Source organism: Tenrec ecaudatus, chromosome 2, assembly GCF_050624435.1.
Source record: "Tenrec ecaudatus isolate mTenEca1 chromosome 2, mTenEca1.hap1, whole genome shotgun sequence".
Taxonomy (NCBI): Eukaryota; Metazoa; Chordata; class Mammalia; order Afrosoricida; family Tenrecidae; genus Tenrec; species Tenrec ecaudatus.
Genome location: NC_134531.1, coordinates 192,247,381 through 192,271,255, shown reverse-complemented (window position 1 = coordinate 192,271,255; position 23,875 = coordinate 192,247,381). Strand labels below are relative to the sequence as shown.

The window sequence follows — 23,875 nt, the reverse complement described above, 5'->3', positions numbered from 1 at the left end:
TGCCTTCAGACTGAGCTTCACAGCAGAGTATGCACGTTGGGCATCTATTAGCAGCCCGAAAGAACTTTGTGACGTGTCCCCATGGACAACTCTATCCAGAGTACTTCTCATTTGCCTTACAGCCTGTTCACTTCTTTAATAAACCCTTTAATCCTGAGAACTGTCTGCGAGTACTATGTAGCCATTGCAAAGGGTACTAGAGCCTAGATAGAAAGTAGAGACTGCTACTCAAGACTGCTCCAAAGAATAGATCCTTCTTTCTACTTACTGTCTTAAACTGGACGCTCAGCTCGGCCGCCCGCAGTCTGTGCACCTGCTGGTAGTGAACTTCCAGTAAGCACCGCAGCACCATGCACGCCACAGCCTGGCAAACGGAAAGGTCCCTTGATCAATGAAGACTACCCTCCTCTTCACCACCGTCGTCACCACGTCTGGTCCCCCATCAATAATGCTCTTCCAGTTCCGTTTCAAAGAATCCTTCCGTGACCTCACATTCCACTCCAGCCCTCCTTCCTGCATTTCTCTCTTCCTCTTCACAGCGAAACTACTCCAAAGCACTGTTGATTACTCTCATTTCCACATTTTCACCCCTATTCTTAAAGCCCTTGTCCTGAGTGAAATTAGTCACGCAACAAACCAAATAGTATAGGATGGCACTTTTTAGGAAATATCTGGTCAAAGCAAACGCAGAGGCAAAAGTGTATGCGTGATTTCCAGGGATGGTGGGTGGGCGTGAGGAGTTGTTTGTGATGACATTAAACTTTGGAAAGGGGTTCTGGGAGTCACAGTAGACAACATGGTAAACGCAGTAGCATCGCTGAGCTGAACACAGAAACTGCCTGGAAGGATACACTTCTGCTCTATGTATATCATCACATATTTTGTTTATAGTGACCTGAGCGCCCACCTCTCCTCTCACACCTAGCCCAGCCTTTTCTTTTTCTCCTTTTTTGTATTTAAGTTCTTTCATTTTATTTATTTTTTTCCTTTAACATATGACTCAATCATCTTCAAAAGAGTTGTACATCATCCCGACAATCAGTCCCGGGACATTTCCTCCCTTCTTGTACTCAGTGAGTAGCTCTCCCTCTCCCCCAGCCGCCCCTGCCTGACCTCCAAGGAGCCATGCATCCAGGTACTGTCGCTATAGGTCTGCCCAGCCTGGATTTCTTTCTTTTTTTTAACTTATTTTTTAATGGACTTTATTGTGCTTCACAAATATTACTTCTTTTTTTTTCATGGTAGCATGGTCACCTCAGCCCCGCTTGGTGGTCCTCATGGGGAGAGCCTGGGAGCGAGAGCAGGAGAGCCATTTTATTGCTAACCAAGGGTGCCTAGCCTGGATTTCATATGCAGAAAAACATTCTTGGAAGAAACTAATCCTAACAAAGTAACACAGAGAAAAGATTCAATAGAAAACAGAAAATATTAAAAACTAGAACAATTGTATTATCGGTCAAAGGGGAGATCAAATGATAAAGTGCCAAATTTTAACCCAATGGAATCTTCAATAATCTACTTTTAAAGCATTCTGCATGACAGCAAGACTATTCAAAGCCCTGGTCTATGGTCAGAAGGAATTAACCGGAGTCTTAATCCATTTGTATTTCCCCTTCACTTTTTTTTTAATAACTGAAACAACTTTAGAATGGGTCAAAAGGGAGAGCAAATGATAAGATGTTACATGTTAACCTAAGTACTTCTACCACAACTGACCTTACAATGCTCTCTCTCTGAAAACCCAACTATTCACATCCCTCAACATCGTCCGAGGAGGTTCACTGAGGGTTTAGTCCAAGTGTGGACCCTGCAAATGGATTTTGTCATTGGTTTGTTGTTGTTTTGTTGTACATTGTTGCTTGGTTTGGCTCTGTCTTGTTTTTGTGCATGTTATTATCTCCACGGGTCTGTCTAAATAAGATAGGCTGGATGAACAATCTGGAGGAGAAAACAATGGGACCTACAGTTCCAGGGGGGAAACGGGAGAGGGAGAGGTCGGGGGGAAAGACAGTGGTGTTAACAAACCCAGGGATAAGGGAACAACAAGTAATCCAAATCGGTGGTGAGGAGGGTGTGGGAGGCCTGGTAGGGCATGACCAAGGGTAATGTAACCAAGAGGAATTGCTGAAACCCACGTGGGGACTAGCATGATAGTGGGACAAGAGGAAAATCAAGGGAAATAGAGAAAAGGGCTAGGAGGCAAAGGGCATTTATAGAGGGCTAGAAAAAGACATGTACATATGCAAATATATTTATATATGAGGATGGGGAAATAGATCTATGTGCATATATTTATAGGGTTAGTATTAAGGTGGCAGAAGGACATTGGGTCTCCACTCAAGTACTCCCTCAATGCAAGAATACCTTCTTCTATTAAATTGGCATTCTATGATGCTCACCTTCCCGGCACAACCGCTGAAGACAAAGCAGGTAAATAAACAAATGTGAAGAAAGCTGATGGTGCCCGGCTATCAAAAGATATAGCACCTGGGGTCTTAAAGGCTTGAAGGTAAACAAGTGGCCATCTAGCTCAGAAGCAACAAAGTCCACATGGAAGAAGCACACCAGCCTGTGTGATCACGAGGTGCCTAAGGGAGCAGTTATTAGGTACCAAAGAACAAAAAATCATATCATTGTGTGCTCACCTCCATGATATGATCGCTGAAGACAAATGGGTGCATAAGCAAATGTGGCGAAGAAAGCTGATGGTGCCCGGCTATCAGAAGATCTAGTGTCTGGGGTCTTAAAGGCTTGAAGGTAAGCAAGTGGCCATCTAGCTCAGAAGCAACAAAGCCCACAAGAAAGAAGCACACTCACCTGTGTGATCATGAGAGTCTAAGAAATCAGGTATCAGGCATCATCAGAACCAAAAATCTTATCATAGTGAATGGGGGGGGGAGTGCAGAGTGGAAACCCAAAGCCCATTTGTAGGCCACTGGATATCCCCTTACAGAAAGGTTTCAGGGAGGAGAGGAGCCAGTCAGGGTGCAATGCAGCAACGATGAAACATTTAACTTTCCTCTAGTTCCTAAATGCTCCCTCCCCTTCCCCGCCCACACTATCATGGTCCCAATTCTACCTTGCAAGTCTGGCTAGACGAGAGGATGTACACTGGTACAGATAGGAACTGGAAACACAGGCAATCCAGGACGAATGATCCCTTCAGAACCAGGGGTGTGAGTGGCGATACTGGGAGGGTAGGGGGAGGGTGGCTTGGAAAGGGGGAACCGATTACAAGGATCTACATGTGACCTCCTCTCTGGGGGACAGACAACAGAAAACGGGGTGAAGGGAGACGTCGGACAGGGCAAGAAATTACAAAGTAATAATTTATAAATTTTCAAGGGTTCATGAGGGAGGAGGGAGCGGGAAGGGAGGGGATAAATGAGCTGAAACCAGGGGCTTTGGTGGAGAGCAAATGTTTAGTAATGATGAAGGCAATGAATATACAAATGCGCTTTACACAATTGATGTACGTATGGATTGTGATAAGAGTTGTATGAGTCTCTAATTAAACGATTAAAAAAAGGAAGAAATATTTCACAATATAGAATTACATATTGTTTTTATGATCCATCACTATGCTTTAATGGTGTCGAATTTGTAACAATGAAAATACTTCCTGTGTATCAGATATTTACACAACGATTCATAACAGTAACAAAATGACAGTTATGAAGTAGGAACAACAATAATGTTATGGTTGGGGGTCACCGCAACATGAGGAACTGTATGAAAGGGTAGAGGCATGAGGAAGGTTGAGAACCACTGCCCTCGTCCTGGAGCAGAAGCAGCCCTGGCCACCAGGGGGCACAGTCTCCTAATGAGGGACCCCTTCTCTCCCAGGGCAGCCAGAGCTGGGCGGCCAGAGCTAAGCGCCCTGGTGGCTGGCAGGCTTCATGGTGCCTGAGCTTGGGCTATCCATCCTGATTCCCTGTGTTTCCAGCTCTCATCTGTACCCGAGAACATCCCCTGGTCTCCCACCGGACTTGTAAGGTGGAATTGGAATCACAATAGTGGGGGAGGAAGCATCAAAGAACTGGAGGAAAGTTGTGTGCTTCATAGGTGCTGATCCTGTCAATCTTCATGACAGCAGAAAACCTCATGGCCGGTGGCTTCACACTGCTAACTCGCAGTTAGCCACTCACCGTGAACCCACTCCGCCACTTGGGCTCCTCACTGTGCCAACCGGGCAGGCTCCTTAATGCCGCTGGCAGTGAAGTCTGCAGAGAATGGTACAGCAGGGTTAAGGACCAGTGGGTGATGGCGGTAAGGTGTTGTGGTGGCTATTTTCAATCGGGTGATCAGGAAAGGCTTTTTGGAGGATGCAGCATCGAAGCAGACTCAAATGGAGGGAACCTGCGGTTGAAGGTCTTAGGAAGAGTGTTTCAAGCAGAGGGAACAGCACATACAAAGGCCCTGAGACAGGTATGCATTTGGTGCATTGGTGGACCAGTGAGAAGGCTGTTCTAGCTGGAGGAAGGGGTGGTGGGAGGTGGGCCCAGTTCACTAGGCTCTGTGGGCTAGAAGGACTTCCGATTTTAAGCACAGCTCCAGCCCACTGGCACGCTGAATGCTGAGGGGGAGGTGATGTGATTTGATTTCTGCTTTAAAAATATCACACTGGCAGCTGCACAGGGAAGACTGCAAGGGTGAGACGGGGAGACCTGTCAGGAGGCCGATCCCTTGTCCAGGGACAAAGTGACAGTGCCGACTCAGCAGCAGCAGCAGCAGCGTGACTGCAGGTGATGTGCGGCGGCACATTTTGAGGGTGGAATTTACAGAGGCCAGCCTAGGAGAGAGAGGGGAGAGAATGCCGCAATAACTTCACAGTTTTCGTGGAACCGGCCGGGTGGATGGTAGTGCTGTTCACTGAGGTCCAAACGCCAAACTCATGCTGTAGACTTGACTGACTCTTAGCAATCTTATAGGACAGCGTAGCCTGCTCCTTTGGGTTTTTGAGACTGTGAACCTTTCCAGGAGCACTCTGTCGCATATTGTGGGATGGAGCTTAACCCATGTGCCATTTGCTGAGAGGAAGGGGGTGGGACAGTCACAGTTTGAACGGGGACATGATTTGAGATACCAGGTAAAAGTCCACACAGATGCTGGCCAGGCTCAGAGATACAGGGGCCTGCAGTATCTGGGGAGTAAGAGGGCTGGGCGTGCACTGGGAGTCCCTGACATGTCACCATGGCAGCCACCGCTGCTGTGTCTGAGTGGACGCTGACTCACGGTGAGGCCTGTGTGTCTGTCGGAGTGGAGCTATGCTCCAGAGGTTTCCCGTGGTTTTGTGGGAAGTGGCTCGCCAGGCCTTTCTTCTGAGGTGCGTCTGCATGAACTCAGACCTCCAGGCTTTCGACTGGCAGCCATGCACATCAACTGTTGGCGTTCTTTGGGCCTCCCCTTGGCAATACTGTGCCCCAGACCAGTCACCCTCGAGTCACCTCGAGTAGAAAGGGAGTCGCTGGGGCTTTCAGAACGTCACAGGTTGGGACAAGGCCCATGGGTGAGGGTAGAGAGAAGGAAAGCTGATGGCCCAGTCAGTAGACCAGGAGATGGACGAAGGACACCTGCCCCACCAAAGGAGATGGAGCTGCAGCCAGTGGGGCTGCTGGAAGGCAGGAAGCTGGGGAGAGTGCTTCTAAGAGCAGGCAGGGACTGTGCAAGCTGGAAACCACCGTGGTGTTGCTGACCAAGAGAGGTCAAGGAGGGCCTCGAGGCGGGCGGTCTCAGACAACTCCCGGGACAGGAGACGATGAGTGAGTTCAAGAGAGAACGGGAGACAGAGACAGCTCCTTGGTGGAATAAAACGCTGAGGAGTCTGCCTCTGAGGATCAGCCCTTGCCAACCCCATGGCACATAGTTCTCCCCTGATGCACGGGGCCTCCGAGAGTCAGTTAGGGGTGGCTCGTTTTCCAGGGCAGTGGTGGCTCAGTGGCCGGATTCTCACCAGCCATGTAGGAAACTTGGGTTCAGTTCTGAGCCAATACGCCTCATGCACAGCCACTGGTACTAACCTGCCCGTGGACACTTCTATTACGACCACACTGAACAAGCTTCAGTGGCCTTTCCAGACGAAGACAGACTAGGAAGGAAGGCAGTTGACTTCCAGAAAGCAGTCAGTCGATCCTAGGGATGGCCGAGGTCTGAGTTTCTCCCGGGTGTGTTCCATTTTCCCTTCACCTCATGTCTGAGGACAACCCCCATCCGGCACTGCCCCTTTGGGGTGCAGACAGACGTGGGGCTCGATGGCAGGGCTGTCGCGCAGACTCTGCAGAGGGCCAAGCGTGGCACTGAACTGAGGGCAAGGCCCACCGTCCAGTTCAGAGCAGGGCCGGCGCCCCCGACGACCCTGCGATAGGGCTACGGACCCATTTTTTCCAAGGAGAAAACTAAGGTTAGTTTTACAATTGTCTTTTCCAAAGCCAGTTTTCTTGTCGCTCTGCCCGCCGGAGGTGCACGGGGCCGGCGAGGCGCAGGCAGGGGGGTGTCTCCACGACACTTCGTCCGCAGCCTCCGGCTCGAAGCCGGGCGGGACCTCGCGCTTGGGCAGGGCTTCCCAGGGACGGGGCGGGGCGTCGCGTCGCGGGGGCGGGGCGTCGCGGGGCGGGGCTCCGGGCCACGCCCCTGGCCGCAGATTCAAAGCGGACGGCGGACGCGGGGCGGGGTCAGAGCTCCGGACGGGCGGCCGATCCCAGCGCGGTGCCTGGAGCCCGCGGCCGAGCAGCGCCCCGGCGGGGCCGTGCAGGTACCGGCGACCGCGCGGGCGGCTGGGGCGGGGCCAGGCGGGAGCGGTGGCCTGCTGAGGACCACCGGACGCCTAGGGGTCGTGGCCAGCGCCTTGCTTCCTCCCGTTGGCTGGGCCCTTCTCCCGCCCCCGCCTTCCTGCGGTGAAGCGGGCTGTGGCGGGGCCGATTGGCGCCTGCGCCGCTTCCTGCGGCCGGGACCGACCCATGCTCGGGGCCCGGACGGGGGCCCGGGGGAAACTGAGTCATGTCCGGGTGGGAGCAGGCCTGTATGGGAGGCGCCACCCCTCTGGGTCTCAGGATGGATTTCCCTTTACAGAACACGCTTTGGGATCCCGACCCCCAGTGATCTCAGGGACCTCGCCCCACACTCCCAGCGCCCAGGGGTCCCGCCCTGGCGCCCTGCAGCCTCGGCCCGGCCCGGAATGGCTAGGACCTGCTCCAGCCGCCTCCCTCTCTTCTCCCCTCCCCCTCGAGTCCCAAGCCCCCGTGTGCTCCCTCCGCTGGCTCTCTGCGCAGTGTCAGCTTACACGCCTTATATAGTCCGAGCAGGCTCCAGCCGCGGCCTGCCTGCCTGCCTGGACCCGGGGGCGGGGGCCGGGAGAGGAGCGCTGGCCCCTGACTCACCCTGTCCCCCGGCTGGCTCCGTATGGGCTTGGAGGCAGACCCGTGCTGACCCCACAGCCGTCTCCCCGATTAAAATAAAAATATTAAAAAAGCCCTTCACATTTGGATTGGAGCTCTCCCAGGCTCACCATCCCAGCAGGAGGGGGGCTACTCCCCTCATTCCAAAGTGAGCTCCACCAGCCAAGCCTAACAAGGAGCCTGCCCTCCCAGGCCGGGGTATGCTCCGTCTCTCCACATGCCTGCCTGATGCCTGTCCAGTTCTCAGCCTGCCTGCCCGCCCACCATACTGACCACTCCCATTCTCTTCTCAGGAGCAGGCACCATGGATTCTTTCAAGGTGGTGCTGGAAGGGCCAGCACCCTGGGGCTTCCGGCTACAAGGGGGCAAGGACTTCAATGTCCCCCTCTCCATCTCCAGGGTGAGCCAGAGATGAATTCTAGGTTGGGGGACGGACTCTCTTGAGTACTGGGCTCTCAAATGGGGGGTGGGGGTGGTAGGACGAGTCTGAGCAGGAGCTAGCAGAAACCCCAGGCCACGGCAAGTGTGAGTGAAAAGGCCACAAAGGGTCCCACCTAGATGACCATGAAGCCCAGCAGCCCTGCTGCACTGGCTGCTGGTTCACATGGATCCAGTCACGGTCCTCAGGAGGTCAAAAGGCAAGCCCTTCTGGGAGAAGCCCAAAGTGGCCCGAGGAAATGTCTAAGCCAGCTATGGGAGGGTTGCTGAGATAGTGTGGACACTGGCAGCAGAATCTCACTTCAGTCTCCAGCATCAACCAGGGAATAGGAATTGTCATCCCATTTTTCCACTTGCGGGGACCCAGAGCACAGAGGTAGAGGGGTTTGTTCAGCACTTCCCTGGCAGGGCGAGGATTTGAACTCAAGCCCTAGGACTGGGCCTGCAGTTGGTGTGCTTTTTTGGTTTTTTAAAAAAACCTCTCTGTCATCAAGTCGATGTCGACTCATAATGACCCTATAAGACAGGGTAGAACTGTCCCTGTGAATTTCTCAGACTGTAATTTCATGGGAGTAGAAAGCCCCATCTTTCTTCCTCACAGCTGGCTGGTGGTTTCGAACTGCTGACCTTGCGGATCACAGCCCAGTGTGCATCCACTATGAGAAAAAGGTTCTCCACAGCCTACATTAGGGCCCCTGGTGTCATCCACTGACTCTTTCAGTATGCAGTGGCCTTTGTCCCTTACCGGAGAGGGGTCAGGGCCATGTTCTAGGACTCCACCTTGGGCTCTGGAGAACCATGGAAGGGGCGGAGCTAGGGACTGGCTCCTCCCTGTGGCCGGTGGATTGCCTTATATGCCCAAGAATGCAAGCCCTACACTAGGATGCAAACCATGGGGCTACACTCTGTAAAGCTGAAAAGGGCTGGCCTGGACCTGAACTCCTGAACTTCATCTGTGAGCCCCTCTGGTTAAGGGGTGTCCATGCCATTGCTGGACTGGTCACCAGGCCATGGCCGCAGCTGTAGGGGTCAGTTGTGGGGCACAGAGAACAACTGCTTGCCCAGAGTGGGTGAGGCCTTCTCTGGGGCTCTGATTGTGGCCTGGGGGTTAGAAGGGGGTGGAGACTTCCTGCCTCCACATCCGCCTGCTGGAGAGGCCCACCCAAGTGCCGGTGGGCAGGCAGCTATTGGCGGGAAGCCCAGGGCAAGCACATCGGAGAGAGCCAGGAGGCTGTCCAGTAACTGCCCAGTCTGAGTACAACCTCTGTGTGTGGCACCTTTGTGACCAGGGCAAGCAGGGGGCATTCTGTGTGCTTCTGGGAGATCCTTCCAGAGGGTTCCCTTGGCATCAGCCCTTGTAGCCAAGGGCAGTGGGACATGCCTACACAGCCCTCCCATCTTGCCCACCCTAAAAGCCTAGCCCACATCCCCCTTCTGGGCAAGAGCTGTTCTCTGAGCCTCAGTTTCCTCACCCGAGCTGGGCAGAGCTGGGAGTAGCCTGGTAGCTCATGGACTGGCCTTCCAGTTGTGACCTGTTGGGGGCACTCTGAGCCTAGGCTTCCCTGTCAGAAAACCCAGCCCTGGAGTTTGAAGAAGGCCTTGGCAGGAGAGGTGGTCTTTTCTGAGCTGGGCCGGCCCCTCTATGCCCTGACCCCAGAATGGAGGGACTAGGGAGGGGCTAAGGCTGGCTCTGGGCCCAGGCCTGGGAGATGAGGTAACGTCTGGGACTGGGGGGTTGGGCTGCTTAGTGGGGCCCTCTGGCTGACTCACCCCGACCCCGGGAAATGTCCAGCCCCTTGGCTTGCCCCCTCCTTGGACCCCGAGGCCTCACCCTGCCCCCAGTGGGAGCTGGTCTCTGCTTCCCTCCCACCATTCCCCACGATCCCATCCCTGCAAGCTCCCCCTGGTGGCTCTGTAGCCTCTGACCACTGTCCTGCCCCATCTGTGCTTCCCACTCTCCTCTCCCTGGGAAAGAAAGTAATCCCCGCCTCCTGCCATCTGGTCTTGCGCACCCCAAGACCCCCATTTCTGGCTCAGCCCACATCGCCTAGGAGTCAGGAGGGCGTGGCCCAGCCAGGTTTCCCTTCTACTGACTCACCATGACCTTAGCAAGTCTCTTCCCCTTGAGGGTGTTACTGCTTCCTCTAGCCGGTGATAAGGGGCTAGATGGAACTAAAGGTGAGGCCCCAAACCCAACCAGGGGCCAGGGGGTGCTAACCCTGAGGGGGGTCCCAAGGGTCAGGAGAGGTAGCCCAAGGCAAACCCTGGCCCTGCTCCTCACGAGCTGGACCACTTGAAGCAAGTTGCTTCACCTCTCTGTGTGCGCTGCCATGTGTCAAAGGGGTGGAGACTGAGGCTCCATTGACAGGGTTGTTGGAGGATTTGGTGTCCATACGTAGACTGGAGGCACTGAGTGAACGTAAGCTGCTGTGATTACATAGTAGGGAAAGGAGGGGCTACCAGCTCCCTTACCCTTCTCCCTTCCCCGCTTGAAAGCCAGCCCGCTAGGCTCCTGGCCCTGGTTCTGGCTATCTTTGTGTCAGGAGCCTCTGCCCTCTCCTCCCGCTGCCTAGGCTCATTCTGTATACTGGCCCCACCAGAGGAGACTCCTGTGGTCTCGGGGAACCTGTGCATACCCTCTACTCCCCACCGTCTTCTTAATCACCTAGCATGACTCATAGCAACCCTATAGGACAGGGTAGAACTGCCCCCATGAGGTTCTGAGACTTTGGAAGCAGAGAGCCGCCTTCTTCTTAAGAGGCTGGGGATTTCAAAATGCTGACCTTTTGATGAACAGCCTGTCACTGATTGCCACCGGGATCCTGCCTTACAGGGTTTCCAAGGCTATAAATATTTACCAAAGCAGGCTGCCTTCTTGATCTCCCTCAGAGCAACTGGTGGGTGTGAACCGCCAACCTTGTGGTTGCAGTTGGGCCCACTGTGCTGTTAGGATTCTTCCCCAGGAAAGAGGGATTCCCAGGGCACAGCCTGCAAGGTTGGAATACTGTGAGAGGGGTGCCTTGGCTTTTGCAAGCTTGGGGGGGTGGCACCCATTGACAGCCCTGAAGCCCTACTGGCACCAAGAGCCCCCTTTAGGCTCCCTTGGAGATGACATGGCTTATCGAGGGATCAAGGGTATCAGTGGTCAGAGCACCTCGGGGTGCTGGAGAGGGATGTATCCCATGCAGAAGCAGGCAGGGAAGGGTTTGGTAGATCTCTTCCTCTCGTGGGAGAGATACACCTTGGCCCTTGGCTCCTCGCAAGAAAGAGTTCACGCCGAAGCCTGGTTGGTGACCCAAGTGAGTTTTATGAAAGTTAGAAGCAGTTTCAGGTTCTCCCGTAAATGGAACACAAGTAAGACAGAGTCCGCGGGTCGGTTGGTGGGCGGTGGCACAGCTGCGTTGGGCTGTGGAGGCCCGGCGCTGAACTGTATGTATGGCGGAGCCGCTGGGAGAGGGAGCGCCTGAGCAAAACCTCTGGCTTTTCAGGGCCTGCGTTGGGAGGCGTGGTCAATACTAGTTGACCCCATTGGCTGAATCAAATTTACCTGGCCTAGCTGGGCCAGTCCAGGTGTGATGCCCACCTAGGTGTATCACCCCTTCCTGGCCAGGTGCTCAAACCTAACAGGTTTCCTTGGTCGGCGGAACATTCAGGGCAGAGGCCCACGAGGCCAGCTGTGTGTGCCCCAGGCCAAGGGACGTGGCTTTCTCCCGAGGGGGGCCGTTTGTTGAGGTCATAACCATTTCTGGTCTGCCGGGAAGGGCCAGGTGGCCCTCGGTGAGCCACCTGAGGAGCTGTAGCTTCCAGCAGCTGCCTGTCTGTTGGCGGCGGGAGCGACTCTGGGTTCAAAACAGGGCAGCTTAGAGAAGGGCAGGATGATGGCTGGAGTCCTGTGACCCTGTCTCCACAGCTCACTCCTGGCGGAAAAGCCATGCAGGCCGGCGTGGCCGTGGGTGACTGGGTGCTGAGCATTGACGGCGAGAACGCAGGAGCTCTCACGCACATCGAAGCCCAGAACAAAATCCGAGCTTGCGGGGAGAGCCTCAGCCTGGGTCTCAGCAGGTGTGAGGGTGCTGGCAAGACTGGGTGGGGGGGGGGTGACCTCCCTGACCCGTGCTCACTGTTTTCCCTTTCCCTCCAGGGCCCAGCCAGCTCAGAGCAAACCGCAGAAGGTAGGCGCCAGGCCAGGGACCTGGAGCGGAGGGCGGGTGGGGTTAGCAGCGGTGGGGGGGCCCTGACCTGCCCTCCACTGGCCCAGAGTAGAGGTTAGGGACCCGGGGCTGCCGCACGGTCCAGGCACCACGCATATCTGTCCGTCTGTGTCCGTCGGCCTGCCTCCCTTGCTCCGCACCGCCTGCCCTCGGGACTGCGTGGGTTTACATCACAGCTCCCAGGCTGGGCCCTTACTTGAAACCCCGAGTCCCCCCTCCCGTCTAGCTTCCAGCCAGATGTGTGGGGGTGGGGCTGGAGCTGCGCCCGCCCCTCCACACCCCGAGGGCACTCCACTCGGGCCCACCCCGCCCCGGCCTTGCCCGGCTCTGTCTCCGCTCAGGCCCCGGCCCCCGCTGCCGCGGACTCCCCGCGGTACACCTTTGCACCCAGCGCCTCCCTCAACAAGACGGCCCGGCCCTTTGGGGCGTCCCCGCCCGCTGACGACACCCCAGCACAGAATGGGTACGTCGTTGGACTGTCCGCCACCCGCGCTTGCCCTGCACCGCCCGCGCCCACCGGCCGCTGCTGCTCCCCCTGCGCCCTCTGTGCTGCCCCTGCCGGAACCGTGCGGTAGTGGCCCCTGGTGGCCCGAGCGGGGGCTGCAGGCGCAGGGCCCGCCCTCCTACCCGGGCACCCTATTCCGGGGGCTCTGAAAGAGGCAGCGCCCCCGCCCAACCCCCTAGGGATGGGGTGTGGACGACAGCGACAGACACTCCCTGTAGCCTTACTCCTGGGTACTCTGGCCCTTCTCCATCTCTCTCCCTGGGTCTGTCCCTTTATCTGTCCATCTGTCTTGTTTCTTCACAGGTGCAGACCCCTGACAAGTCAGTGAGCCCCCTCTGCCTGTCCTTGTCTTCCTTCCTTTGGCACTCAGGGCGGTGGCCCCTCCCATCCCTCCTCCCCTCTCACTTCCTCACCCACTCTGGCCTCCCCCTCACTCTCCCCATCACCGTTAGTTCCCCACATGGGACCGCATCCTGGGAGGGACTGCCCCCATGCCCACCCCAGCATGCCTTCTGAGCCACATCCACCCACCCCGCAGACTGCCCATCCGACCGCTGGTCCCCAACCCCAGCAAGCAGCGGCTGATGGAGAACACCGAGGACTGGCAGCCGCGACCCGGGACCGGCCAGTCCCGCTCCTTCCGTATCCTCGCCCACCTCACGGGCACCGAGTTCAGTAAGTGCCAGCCGGGGCAGGGCGGGCTTTCCTTCCGGACCCCAGGCAGGGCTCCAACACCCTGTGGGCCCTCTGCCAGGGCTCAGGGTCAGAATGACCCCAGGTCTCACCTTGGCCATTGCCTGCCTCTGCCCTCTCAGTGCAAGACCCGGATGAGGAGCACCTGAAGAAATCAAGGTAACAGGATGGGCACCAGCCTGCCTCTCCCGTTCCAGCCACCGCTCATGCCTGCTCCTGGCATGCCGGCCAGGGCTCTCCTCCCCCTTTCCCTTTCCTTCCTTCCTGCCTTCCTGCCTGCCTTCCTGCCTTCCTACCTTCCTTCCTTCCCTCCCCCCTCTCAGTCCCCTCCCGCCCCTCTCTCTCCTTCTTTCTACCTCCTCTCCCTTCTTTCTCTCAGGGAAAAGTATGTCCTGGAACTGCAGAGCCCACGCTACACCCGCCTGCGGGACTGGCACCACCAGCGCTCTGCCCACGCGCTCAACGTGCAGTCGTAGCCTGGCCCTGTGATGGCCCGCTGCCCTCTCTGCCTCTCTCTTTCTGTTCTTCCTGCCCAGGACACCCCTACCCTATTCCGGGCGCCTCCAGCTTCTGCCTACCTCAGCCACTCCTTCTGGCCCTGGACGGACTGAGCCCCCACAGGCCTGGCCCTGGCAGCCCCACCAGCACCGGTCTGGTCCCGTGCGACACTGCCACCCCAATCTGCCCGGGCTGGGCAATAAACGTTCTCAGCCTTGCTGTCTCTGCCTCTGTCTTCTCTCTCTCTGGGTCTGGTTTGCATTAGAGGTGCTCCTCCATGCCAGCTTACCGTGGGCCATGCCGCTCTGTTCTGGGTCTCCGTGGGAGGGAGGAGCTGGCCGCCCTGCCACCCCTGGAGCTAGAGCTCTCTCTGAGGGGTCTCAAGCTGTCCAGCCCTGCAGCTCTCCCTCGGCCAGGGGTATCCCAGGGTGCAGCAGCATCAAGACTGGGTGTGGGGAGGTGGAGGAGCATGCCAGCTTCAGCCCTGCAGGGCCTTGAACCACAGGTCTTGCAGCCAGGTACCCAGGACGGAAGCCCCAGCCCTAGCCTCGGTTAATACTCAGGAGCCCTGGCCTGGTGAGTTAGGGTTGGGGCTGGGGAAGGGGCAGTGGTGGCTCCTGGCATCGGGGTGGGGGTGGCAGGCCACTCTAAACTGCCTCTGTCCATTGGGGTCCCTAGACATTCCCCGGGAATCACTCTCCTTGGCCCCGGCAGGCCCCACCACCCCCAGCCCTACCAGCCGCCCGCCGTGGGCCGTGGACCCTGCCTTTGCCGAGCGCTACGCCCCGGACAAAACAAGCACGGTGCTGACCAGGCACAGTCAGCCGGCCACGCCCACACCGATGCAGAACCGCACGTCCATTGTGCAGGCCGCCGCTGGAGGTGGTGGCGGTGGCGGTAGCTGCGACGGCAGGACGCCTGTGTGCCACGAGTGCCACAAGGTCATCCGGTGGGTGGCTCCTTGCTCCCCCAGCCCGCCTAGCCCCACCACCTTCCGTGCCTCTACCCTCCATCTGCTAGCGGGCTCAGTGCCTGGCAGGAGGGGATGCAGGAACCTAATCTGGGGCTCCCCTGTACTGCCCTCAACTCAACACCAGCCTCTGCCAGATCTGTCCACGGGGGAAAGTACCAATGCCGTGCAGCCAAAGCTGCTGTCTTATCCAGCTCTGGAAAACAGAAGCCTGCCCTGCTGAGCCCTCACCACCACCACCACCACTCTGCCTCTCAGCCTCTCTGCAAGGCCTCTGCGCTCAGAACAGACAGGCTGGAGAACCCCGACCCCCCCCAAAGGACCTTGTGGAGTCACCCAGGCCACCATGATCAGAGAACAGGTTCTAGAGCCTTCTCAGGCCTCAGCCTGGCTTGATTCCTGACTCCCATCTGTCCTGCAAAGCACCCTCCTTCAGCACCCCCATTACTCTGGGACCTGTAGACCTCAGCCCCAGGCAGCCCCTGGGTTCCATCCAGGCTAGATGGGACAAACAAGTGGGATGGAGCAGCTCAGATGCCCACCGATGACCTCAGGCCCGTGTCCCCCTGGGACCTGTCACTCAGGTTCATGGAGACTTGAGCCCACACTCCCACCAGGAGTGGCTCTCCTCCCTGTCCTACAACTGCCCCATTTTCATTTCCCATCAAAGCAGTGCAGCCTGCCAGAGTTGGGCCCCTGCCGGGCTTCTGCCCACACTGTGGGACCTTGGACAAGCTATTTCCCTGTCCTTTCTACGTGGAAAATGCAAGAATGCACTCTCTCTAGGACTGTCTAGTGGGTGCTCAATCAGCCAGGAGCCCCAGCACATTGGCATAGACGCCCCTCACTGCCCCTTGTCTCCCTCAGGGGCCGCTACCTGGTGGCACTGGGCCGTGCTTACCACCCCGAGGAGTTTGTATGCAGCCAGTGCGGGAAGGTTCTAGAGGAGGGCGGCTTCTTCGAGGAGAAGGGCGCCATCTTCTGCCCTCCCTGCTATGACGTGCGCTACGCGCCCAACTGTGCCAAATGCAAGAAGAAGATCACAGGCGTAAGTTGGGTGCGGGGGGGGGGGGGCGTGGCATGGGGGTCCTCCAGTCAACACGGTGCAGCTCCGGGGCCAGGGGTACCCCCAATCATTTTGGAGCTTCAAACAGCCTAATGATGAGCCTTACTGTAGATGAGCAGATGTTGGCCAGCATCCTCTTAACCCATGACCAGAGTCCCCTTCCAAAGCCTGTGTGTTGGCTCAAGCTACTGGTAAGCCCCCAGGGAGCCTGCTTCAGGCAGGCCCTGTAAGATCCAGTGAAGACCCCTAGGGGCAAACCAATGGTTTGCACTTCACTGCTGACCCAGAGGTTACGAGTGCAGGCCCATCCAACGTTACCATGGAAGAGAGGGCTGCTGGTAAGATCACAGCCGCCAAAGCTCGGAGGAGTCGGTCTGTTCTGTAACACCAGGGGTGGCTGTGAGTCGGCGTCTGCTCAGTGACAGCTAACAGCCACAGCAGAACCCAGGGACATCAGGACTCCTCCTTGCTCTTGCCTCTGTTTTTGTCTGAGCTAACTTCGTTCTTCCGAATGTTTTCTCCTAAAAGCCTACAAAAGGGGTGTCGCAGGCACTTTAGGGCCACAGCTCCGAGGTGTAGCTCCACACACTGAATGTGAGCCGAGTATCAACGTTCATGCTTGTTGGCCTGACTTGGGTCACGTGTCCATCTTGAACACGTGTCCATCTTGCCCAGTGACTCTGATTGGGCAGGCCAGCCTGGGTTCCACTGACCACAGAAGTGGCCTGTCTCCGTTCCACCAGAACCACGGACAAAGAGAGGCATGACTAAAATCTCACTGTGCCGCGTAGTCCACGCCAATTCACAGCAACCCTATCAGGCACGGTGGAACTGCCCCTGTGGGTTTCCGGAACGGTAACTCCTTTTAGAGGGTAGAAAGCCTTCTCTTTCTCTGAGGTGGCTTTGAACTGTTGATCTTGTGGTTAGCAGCCCAACACGGAGCCATTATGCCATCAGGGCTTCGGCATAAGGAGATCCCTAAAATCAAACCAGAATGACATTACTCTAGGAAAAGGAAGCCTGGACAGGCCAAAACAGGAGATGGCAACTGTGTCGCTAGAGTGTGCTCAGCCGCAGTGACAGAAATCCCACCACAGATACTTTAAACAGATGACATGCGTATTTTAATCACAGGAGGTCCAGGGCTGGCGTCCAGGGTCCAGCCTTTTCACATCATTGCTCTGGGAGCCTGAGCACAGAGATCTTTGTCCTCAGGCCTCGAGTTTAACGTCCTTGCTCAAGGCAAGATGTAAAGGGAAGGAGCAAGTGGCATTTTCTAAGCAGGGTCTTACTTTCAGACTCTCGGAGGAAGGTCAGGCGCATCCATCTGGACTGCATTGTCTGCAACTGCCTCGGATGCCCACCCGAGGCCGCGAGGGAAGCTGGGAGACCCAGGGTTTTTAGCTCTCTGGCCTCCATCGTGGGGTGGGGGCAAAGGAAGGAGGAGGGGTCTGTACAAGACTAGCAGCCACTGAGTTGGACCCTGGCCACCTTGCACAAAGGAGGGAAACGCTGTTGGTTCAACGCCCATGGCCAGGACTCCCCTGAAACCTGTTGAGCATCGGGCAGGCAGGTCCCCCCTGGCACGCCGGGGGTGGCTGCATCAAATGCGTGAGAACACGGAGACTCTGGGCAGTGACTCGATACATGGAGTGGCAGAGCGAGAAATGCAGCCTCACACGCTCATATTTCAGAATCCTGGCCTTCCCACTGATGCTGAACACAAAGTATAGCCTCATCGGGTTTCCTGCAGGGAAGCCAGGCTGGGAGGTTAGTCAGCGCATTTCAAAAGCCCCGAGGAATGGAATGGGGCCATCTCCTTTCTCATTATTCAATGTGGACATTGCCCGGCACTGTGTCCCACGCTGAGGACACATCCCCGGGAGTTAAAACTAGGGTGGGGGGGACTTCGAAGGGTGCTGGAGGCTTTCCCTGGGGGAAATAGAAGCAGATCAGGCGAGTCTACAGACAGAGCTGACCATGCACCAGAGCCCCCGAGGGGGTGATGTTCCACTAATTAGGGGCACCTTTACTGCAGGTAGGACAAAACTCAAAGAACATGGTGTTGGGGTGCTAAAGGAAAGGGGGAGGTTCTTCAAGTTCACCCGGAGGTGCTCAGAAGAAAGACCTGGTCACCACCTTTGAGAGCCCCTCCCCGTGGACCCAGCAGCAAGGGGACACTGGTTATTTCTCACAGTCAACAGCTAGCAGTGGGGAGCCTGGGACTAGCGTGGCACATGCTCACTCACCACTCCGGAACCTCAGCCAGAACTGCGGGAAGGAGAAGGATGGGAGGCCACGGAGGCTGGCTTTTGAAGATGCTACCACTCACCCCTTCTCCTAGCCCCTTGGGCAGCACTTGGTTCTGGTCACATGGCCACACTGAGCAGCGGCCCTGTGGCAGCAGAATATGAGGGTTCTGTTGAGTCTGCCGGAAGGGCCCAATGGTTATGACCCCAGTTTGGTCCATGTCATGACAGCTGATGTTTATGAGCCCTTCACCGTGTGTGGGCATTCGGCTTGACAGTCAGACTGTGAAGTCAGTTGGGTTATCGTGCCCATCTCCACGATGAGGCAGTGTGCCCAAGCGCACGGGCATTCCCCCGTCAACCTACGCCACACCCCGTTGCACTGGTCTGGAGCAATGGGCTAGATGCCAGGACCTGTCGAGCTGGTTGTCCAAGGTTGCCCCCTGCTGTTCATTGGGGTGCCCTACTTGCATTAGACCAGCTTCTTAGCCACCTACCCCTACTCCCCAGAGGGCAGGGTTGTTGCCCCAACCCCTACCAGGAGGCAGTGCATGCCGGGTCTTGGAGCAAGCTGTGGGTGGCAGCCCTGCTTGTGTGCCCGGCCCAGAGTTTTCACACAGGCCCGTGGCCCTCAACCTTCCCTCTTGCATGGCCTCCAGGGCCTGACAGACTGCTCTCCCCGGGCAGGAGTCTGGCATCAGCCTGACAGGGGCGCTGACAGAAACTGTCACTGCCGGCTATCCTTGGAAATTTCCCCAAACACCAGCTCCTGAGCCTGGCCTGCCCTGCCCACAGGCTCAATACAGAGCCTGGCCAGGCAGACTTGTTCCATGCACTTGGAGAGAAATTGGTGGGGGATAGGACGTCTGGGGGTCATCTGCATTCTGTGATCCTCTGCTGCCCACCACACAGCCTGTCCATCTGGAACACTAGCATCCTGTTGACTGTTCTTCTGGCCAGAGATGTAAAGGTCACACTTGCTGAGGAAAATCCCCCCAGATACCCGCCCTCACACCCAGCCTGATCCCCAGGATTTGCTTTTCCTTTGCCCTTCATCTTATCCCCAAGGGCACACCAGGAGGGGTGGGTCTGTCTGCTTTGTCCATGGCTCTGGCCCCAGCAGCCTGCACTGGGGCTTAGAACGTAGGCACTCAGAAGACAGCTGATGAACGAGTGGGAGGCAGTAGCCTCGGAGGTGGGCTGGAAGCCGCAGAAGGAAGGAACTTGGAGAAGGATGAGCGGGCAGTGCCCCAGGCCAGGGTATCGCTGTGTCATAGGGGGAAGACTGGCACAATGTCAGATGAGTCTGGAGGTGGAAAAGGTCAAGTTGGCCTGACTGAGCTGAGCGCTTCCTCTGGGGAGAGGGGAGGATGGGTGGAAAGAGAACTGGCACCCAGGCAGATTGGGGGCTGTTAAAGGACCCCTGGTGGCGTAGTGGTTATACATGGAGTTGTTCGCCGCAAGGTCAGCAGTTTGAAAGCACCAGCTGCTCCTAGGGAGAACGATGGCCTCGTGAAAAGATACAGCCTGGGAGATTCACGAGAACAGCTCTGCCCTGTGCTGGCGGGTTGCTGTGAGTAGGCATGGACTCCGTGGCCATGAGTGGTTGGTTTTCTTGAGGACTAGGCTTTCTACTCCCGTGAAGAGGTGCTGTTTCGGACCCCCACAGGGGCCGTTTCCCTGCCCTATAGGGTCGCGTTGATTCGGGATCAACTCCATGGCAGTGGGTTTGGTGTTTTGGATTGAGGAGGTGACGTAGACATTGCTGACTGATCGCCAGGTTCTGAGAGCCGCCTCCAAGCCCACACTCGCTGGGCCCATGTCTGGGCTTCAGCCCCGGTGAACCCACTCCTACTGGAGTCCTCTGCCACCTCATCCTTCTTGACTCTTCGTCTTTTGAAAGAGGCAACCCAGCTAGGGCCACAGGGAGAGCCAGCTTTGAAGCCTGGCTCAACACCCGTGTCTGCTGTTGATTGAGTGGCCTGGGCATCTCGCATTCTTTGAGCTTCACCAAACTGGGGGTGTCAGTCACACCAACGTGGGATGGGTCTACTACCCAGAGGCTGCCAGGTCCCATCCTTTCAGCAGCACTGAAAAAGGAAGGCCTGGCGCCTGGCTTTACTGGACCTGTGTGCTTGCCGCCGTCTGTCGGGATCTCCCCACAGGAGGGGCCACGGACAGGCCCTTGAGGGTGAAGTGCAGCCCAGCCCTGAGTCTTGGTGGACCTGTACTGTGCCATGTTTGAGTCAGTGGTCCCATTTAACCATCAGGAGCCTTGGTGGTGCAGTGGTTGCACATTGGACTGCGACCCACAGGGTCAGCAGTTTGAAACCACTAATCTCTCCTCGGGAGAAAGATGGAGCTTTCCACTCCCATGATGGATTATAGTCCCGGAAACCCACAGGGGCAGCTCTCCCCGGTCCTGTGGTGGGTCGCTGCAGGTTGTTGACTCGATGGCAGTGAGAGAGGGTTGAGCCTTGACAGTCAGGAGATTTCCCCTCAACACAGAGACGACCACAGGAGCCATGGGAGCATTCCTGATGAAGGCAGTCAGCACTGCCCCCTGGCGGTCCCATGCTTTCCCCCCCACCCCCACCCCAGGATGTAGTCTCCACACTCCCTTCTCCCGCCAGGCTTCTTTGCAGGCAGGTGGGCCTGGAGCCCCTGCCTTCAAACGTGAGACCTTTCTTCGAAGCATTCTGCCGTTCATGAGGAGAAGACTCAAATCTTGAGATAAAGCAGTTGGCTAAGTTACCCAGCAAAGAAGCAAGGTCTAGCCGAATGTGTCCCCACACTGCCCTCGCCTGCTCCAGAGCTGAGCCCAGCCCCCAGGGAAAACCCAGTCGGGGTGGGGGGCGCGGATGTCAGCTCACTAATGTTGAGGGCCCCACTGGAGGCCCTGGGGACACCACCCGTGTAGCCGAAAGGGTCGTAGTTGGAATCCCCCCAGCAGTCGCAGTCAGCCATGGACATTCCTGGAGCCCAGTTCTCTGGTACACACGTGTGGAGCTGCCATGCGTTGCTGATTAGCAAGCCCTCATGGACTGTGTAGTGGGGCCTGGAGCCAGGTAGGGGAGAGAGCCGTAAAGCAAAACAAAAACCATTCCGCTGCCTTCCATTGTTTCTGACAGGTGAGCTTGTTTGGAATTCTGGGGCAGGCTGCAGGTCCTTTTGAGCGGAAAGCCTCATCTCCCGCTCGAGGAGCGCCCAGTGGCTTTGAGCAGCTGCCTGGCAGTTAGCAGCCCAGAGCTTACGGCGGACACCCGACCGAGAGTGGGTGGACAGGACTAGTGTGCAAAGGGAAAGAGCAGAGGACAGGTGGGGTTCAGGGAGCACTGGAGGAATGTCTGTGGTCACGGTGGCCGCATTTGGTCAGAGATGGACAGGACACGAGGGCTGAGATTGGCAGAGAGCCAGCTGCCTGATGGGCATTCTGGGCAAAGGGAACAGCGGGTGCGCACCCAGTGTGCTGAAGGACGGCAGGAGGCCTCAGGACTGGCTGTGTGCAGGGAGAGGGGGAAGGAACAGGACAGGGAGCAGGGAACAGGCCAGAGCCCAGTGGCTTGTTCGTGTGCCCACACGGGTTTGTGCAGGGCAGGTGGGCTGGCCTGGCTCGGTGTGGAGGCTCTCACTGATGAGAGATCGCAGCCTCAGGGCAGAGGTGGAACCGGGCGTTGACAGAGTGAGTTGGATGTATCTTGAGGCGGACCCCAGGGGGTTACTGGTGTACCTGATGTGGGGTGAGAGTCAGAGGGCTGTCCGCCGAGTGGGGCAGGGAGGGCGAGCTGCGTTCTGGACACTGTGAGGTTGGGGTGTGGTGGCCAGCCCCTGAGTGGTGTCAGGGATGGCGTCATGGGTTTGTGATCATGTGAGGAAAGAGGCTTTGCTGTGTCCCTCTGTACCGGAGGGGAGGGGGCCAAGCCACCCGACTGACTCTCACCCTCAACCGCGCCCCCCTCCAGGAGATCATGCATGCCCTGAAGATGACCTGGCATGTCCACTGCTTCACCTGCGCTGCCTGCAAGACGCCCATTAGGAACCGGGCCTTCTACATGGAGGAGGGGGCACCCTACTGTGAGCGAGGTGTGTTGTTGGGCGGGGCCAGGGGCTGGCGGAGCCGGGGGCAGAGCCTTGACCTGGGCCTGAGCGGCCTCCTTCCTCTTTACATGCTTGCTCAGACTACGAGAAGATGTTTGGCACAAAATGTCGAGGCTGTGACTTCAAGATCGATGCCGGGGACCGTTTCCTGGAGGCTCTGGGTTTCAGCTGGCACGACACCTGCTTCGTTTGTGCGGTGAGTGCCCTCCCCCCCCGCCCCGGACTCGATCCACACTGCCCTCTGTTCTGTGTCGCCCCTCCACCACCCTCAAACTGCTGGCCCTGGGGGGAGTCACGGGTAAGGGCTTCCCCCCACCCCATGTGACTGGGTCTTCTCTGCCCCCAGATCTGTCAGATCAACCTTGAAGGGAAGACCTTCTACTCCAAGAAAGACAAGCCCCTTTGCAAGAGCCACGCCTTCTCCCACGTTTGAGCCCTGCCCCCGTGGCAGCCTGGCCCTGCCCAGCTGGAGGACCTGTGGTTCAGTTCTGGAACCTTCCCCCAAGACTTCTGGGTAGAGTTGGTCAAGGTGACCCTAACCCTGGTTCCTGGCCCAAACCTGGGATCTACTATGCCCTGCTTCACCCCATGCCTCATCCCTTTATCCCCCCTACCCATCAGCATTGCACACCGGTGCTGGCCACACCGGCCCCTGTTCACGTCCAGCGTCGCAATAAACCTTTTCCCCAGAAGCGTGGTTCCTGTGGATTTCCTGGTGGAATTTGAGGCATGCAGCGATTAAGCTGGTAGCTAAGAAGTCAGTGGTTCACGCCCGCCAGCCGCTGCACAGGAGAAAGACGTGGCTCTGCTACCGAAAGGGCTCCGAGCCTCGGAAGCCCCAGGGGCGAGGCTCCATGGCTCTTCAGTCCCTCTGAGTAGGGGTGGACTCCCTGGTAACTGGCTTAGCAGGAGGAGGACTGGGCTGGCCATCTTAGGCTGATGTCTTGGAGGTCCTCATGCTGGGCCTCGTGAGAGGAAGGGAAAGGGAGGCGTGTCCATGTGCTGGACCTGAGGGAAGGAGGGGAGTGGGTGGCAGGTGGAGGGTAGAGGAAGGGGCAGGCAGAGTGCCCAGCTTCTGCTTAGGGAGCTTAGAGAGGGAAGCCCATAGGGACTGTCTGCCCGTGGAGCAGTTTCAAGCTGGGAAGCGCCACTTTCTGTTGTAGAAAGACTCCTGGCCACTAAACAGGGTGGGCAAGAGAAAGGAACCCTCGAGGAGGGGTTGGGGTAGTGGGGCAGGAGATGGAAGCGAGAGAAAATGATGTGGCGGAGATGGCACCCAGTGACAAGTCTGGGTGCCCCGAGGAAGGACAACACTTTTTGCTGGGTGTCTAGTCCCCGGTGTTATTTTTATTAACACCTGTTAACCTCCCAGCCGGCACCTTCACTTTATGCATGAAGTTCAGAGACACAGGAAGATGTGACGGAGACCTCACTAGACCCACGGACGGGAACCAGGCCTGAGTGACACGCATCGGCCTGGCACAGGCTGGCACTTGGCACCACTCCAGCTAGTGCTCTTGGGAGGCCTCCTTTTTGGGACCCAGAGCTCTGGAGAGGCAGGCGGAGAGGGGATGGAGGGGGTCAGGGGAGCAGAAGCAGTCTAGGGCCAACTATGCACCCCCAGGTCCTTCCGGCCTCTCTGGCCCCAGATCCCTCCTTGGATCTGGGACATTTTCAATGGGACCTTTAAGAACACGATCTCTCAGTCTCCATTTCGGTTTAGGCTGTGAGGGAGAAGACTGACCCCCGGCAG

The 23,875-nt window shown here is 57.2% G+C and overlaps 1 protein-coding gene across 8 annotated transcripts; it reads left to right on the top strand.

Annotated features, from left to right (window-relative positions):
* The first annotated feature begins 6,633 nt into the window (after positions 1 to 6,633).
* Positions 6,634 to 22,812, top strand: PDLIM7 (PDZ and LIM domain 7). Of its 8 annotated transcripts, none has more exons than XM_075542034.1 (13): positions 6,634 to 6,751; positions 7,688 to 7,794; positions 11,743 to 11,894; positions 11,974 to 12,004; positions 12,852 to 12,868; positions 13,087 to 13,223; positions 13,364 to 13,400; positions 14,254 to 14,315; positions 14,454 to 14,688; positions 15,577 to 15,757; positions 21,987 to 22,107; positions 22,203 to 22,318; positions 22,469 to 22,812. In XM_075542034.1, the coding sequence occupies exons 2-13, from the start codon at positions 7,699 to 7,701 to the stop codon at positions 22,553 to 22,555; spliced, it is 1,272 nt and encodes a 423-aa protein (XP_075398149.1). In that variant the 5' UTR covers positions 6,634 to 6,751; positions 7,688 to 7,698; the 3' UTR covers positions 22,556 to 22,812. The 8 variants fall into 8 exon arrangements, with proteins under 8 accessions (XP_075398149.1, XP_075398148.1, XP_075398147.1 ...); XM_075542033.1 differs by having other exon boundaries at positions 14,418 to 14,688; XM_075542032.1 differs by lacking the exon at positions 12,852 to 12,868 and adding an exon at positions 12,385 to 12,506.
* The last annotated feature ends 1,063 nt before the right edge of the window (positions 22,813 to 23,875 follow it).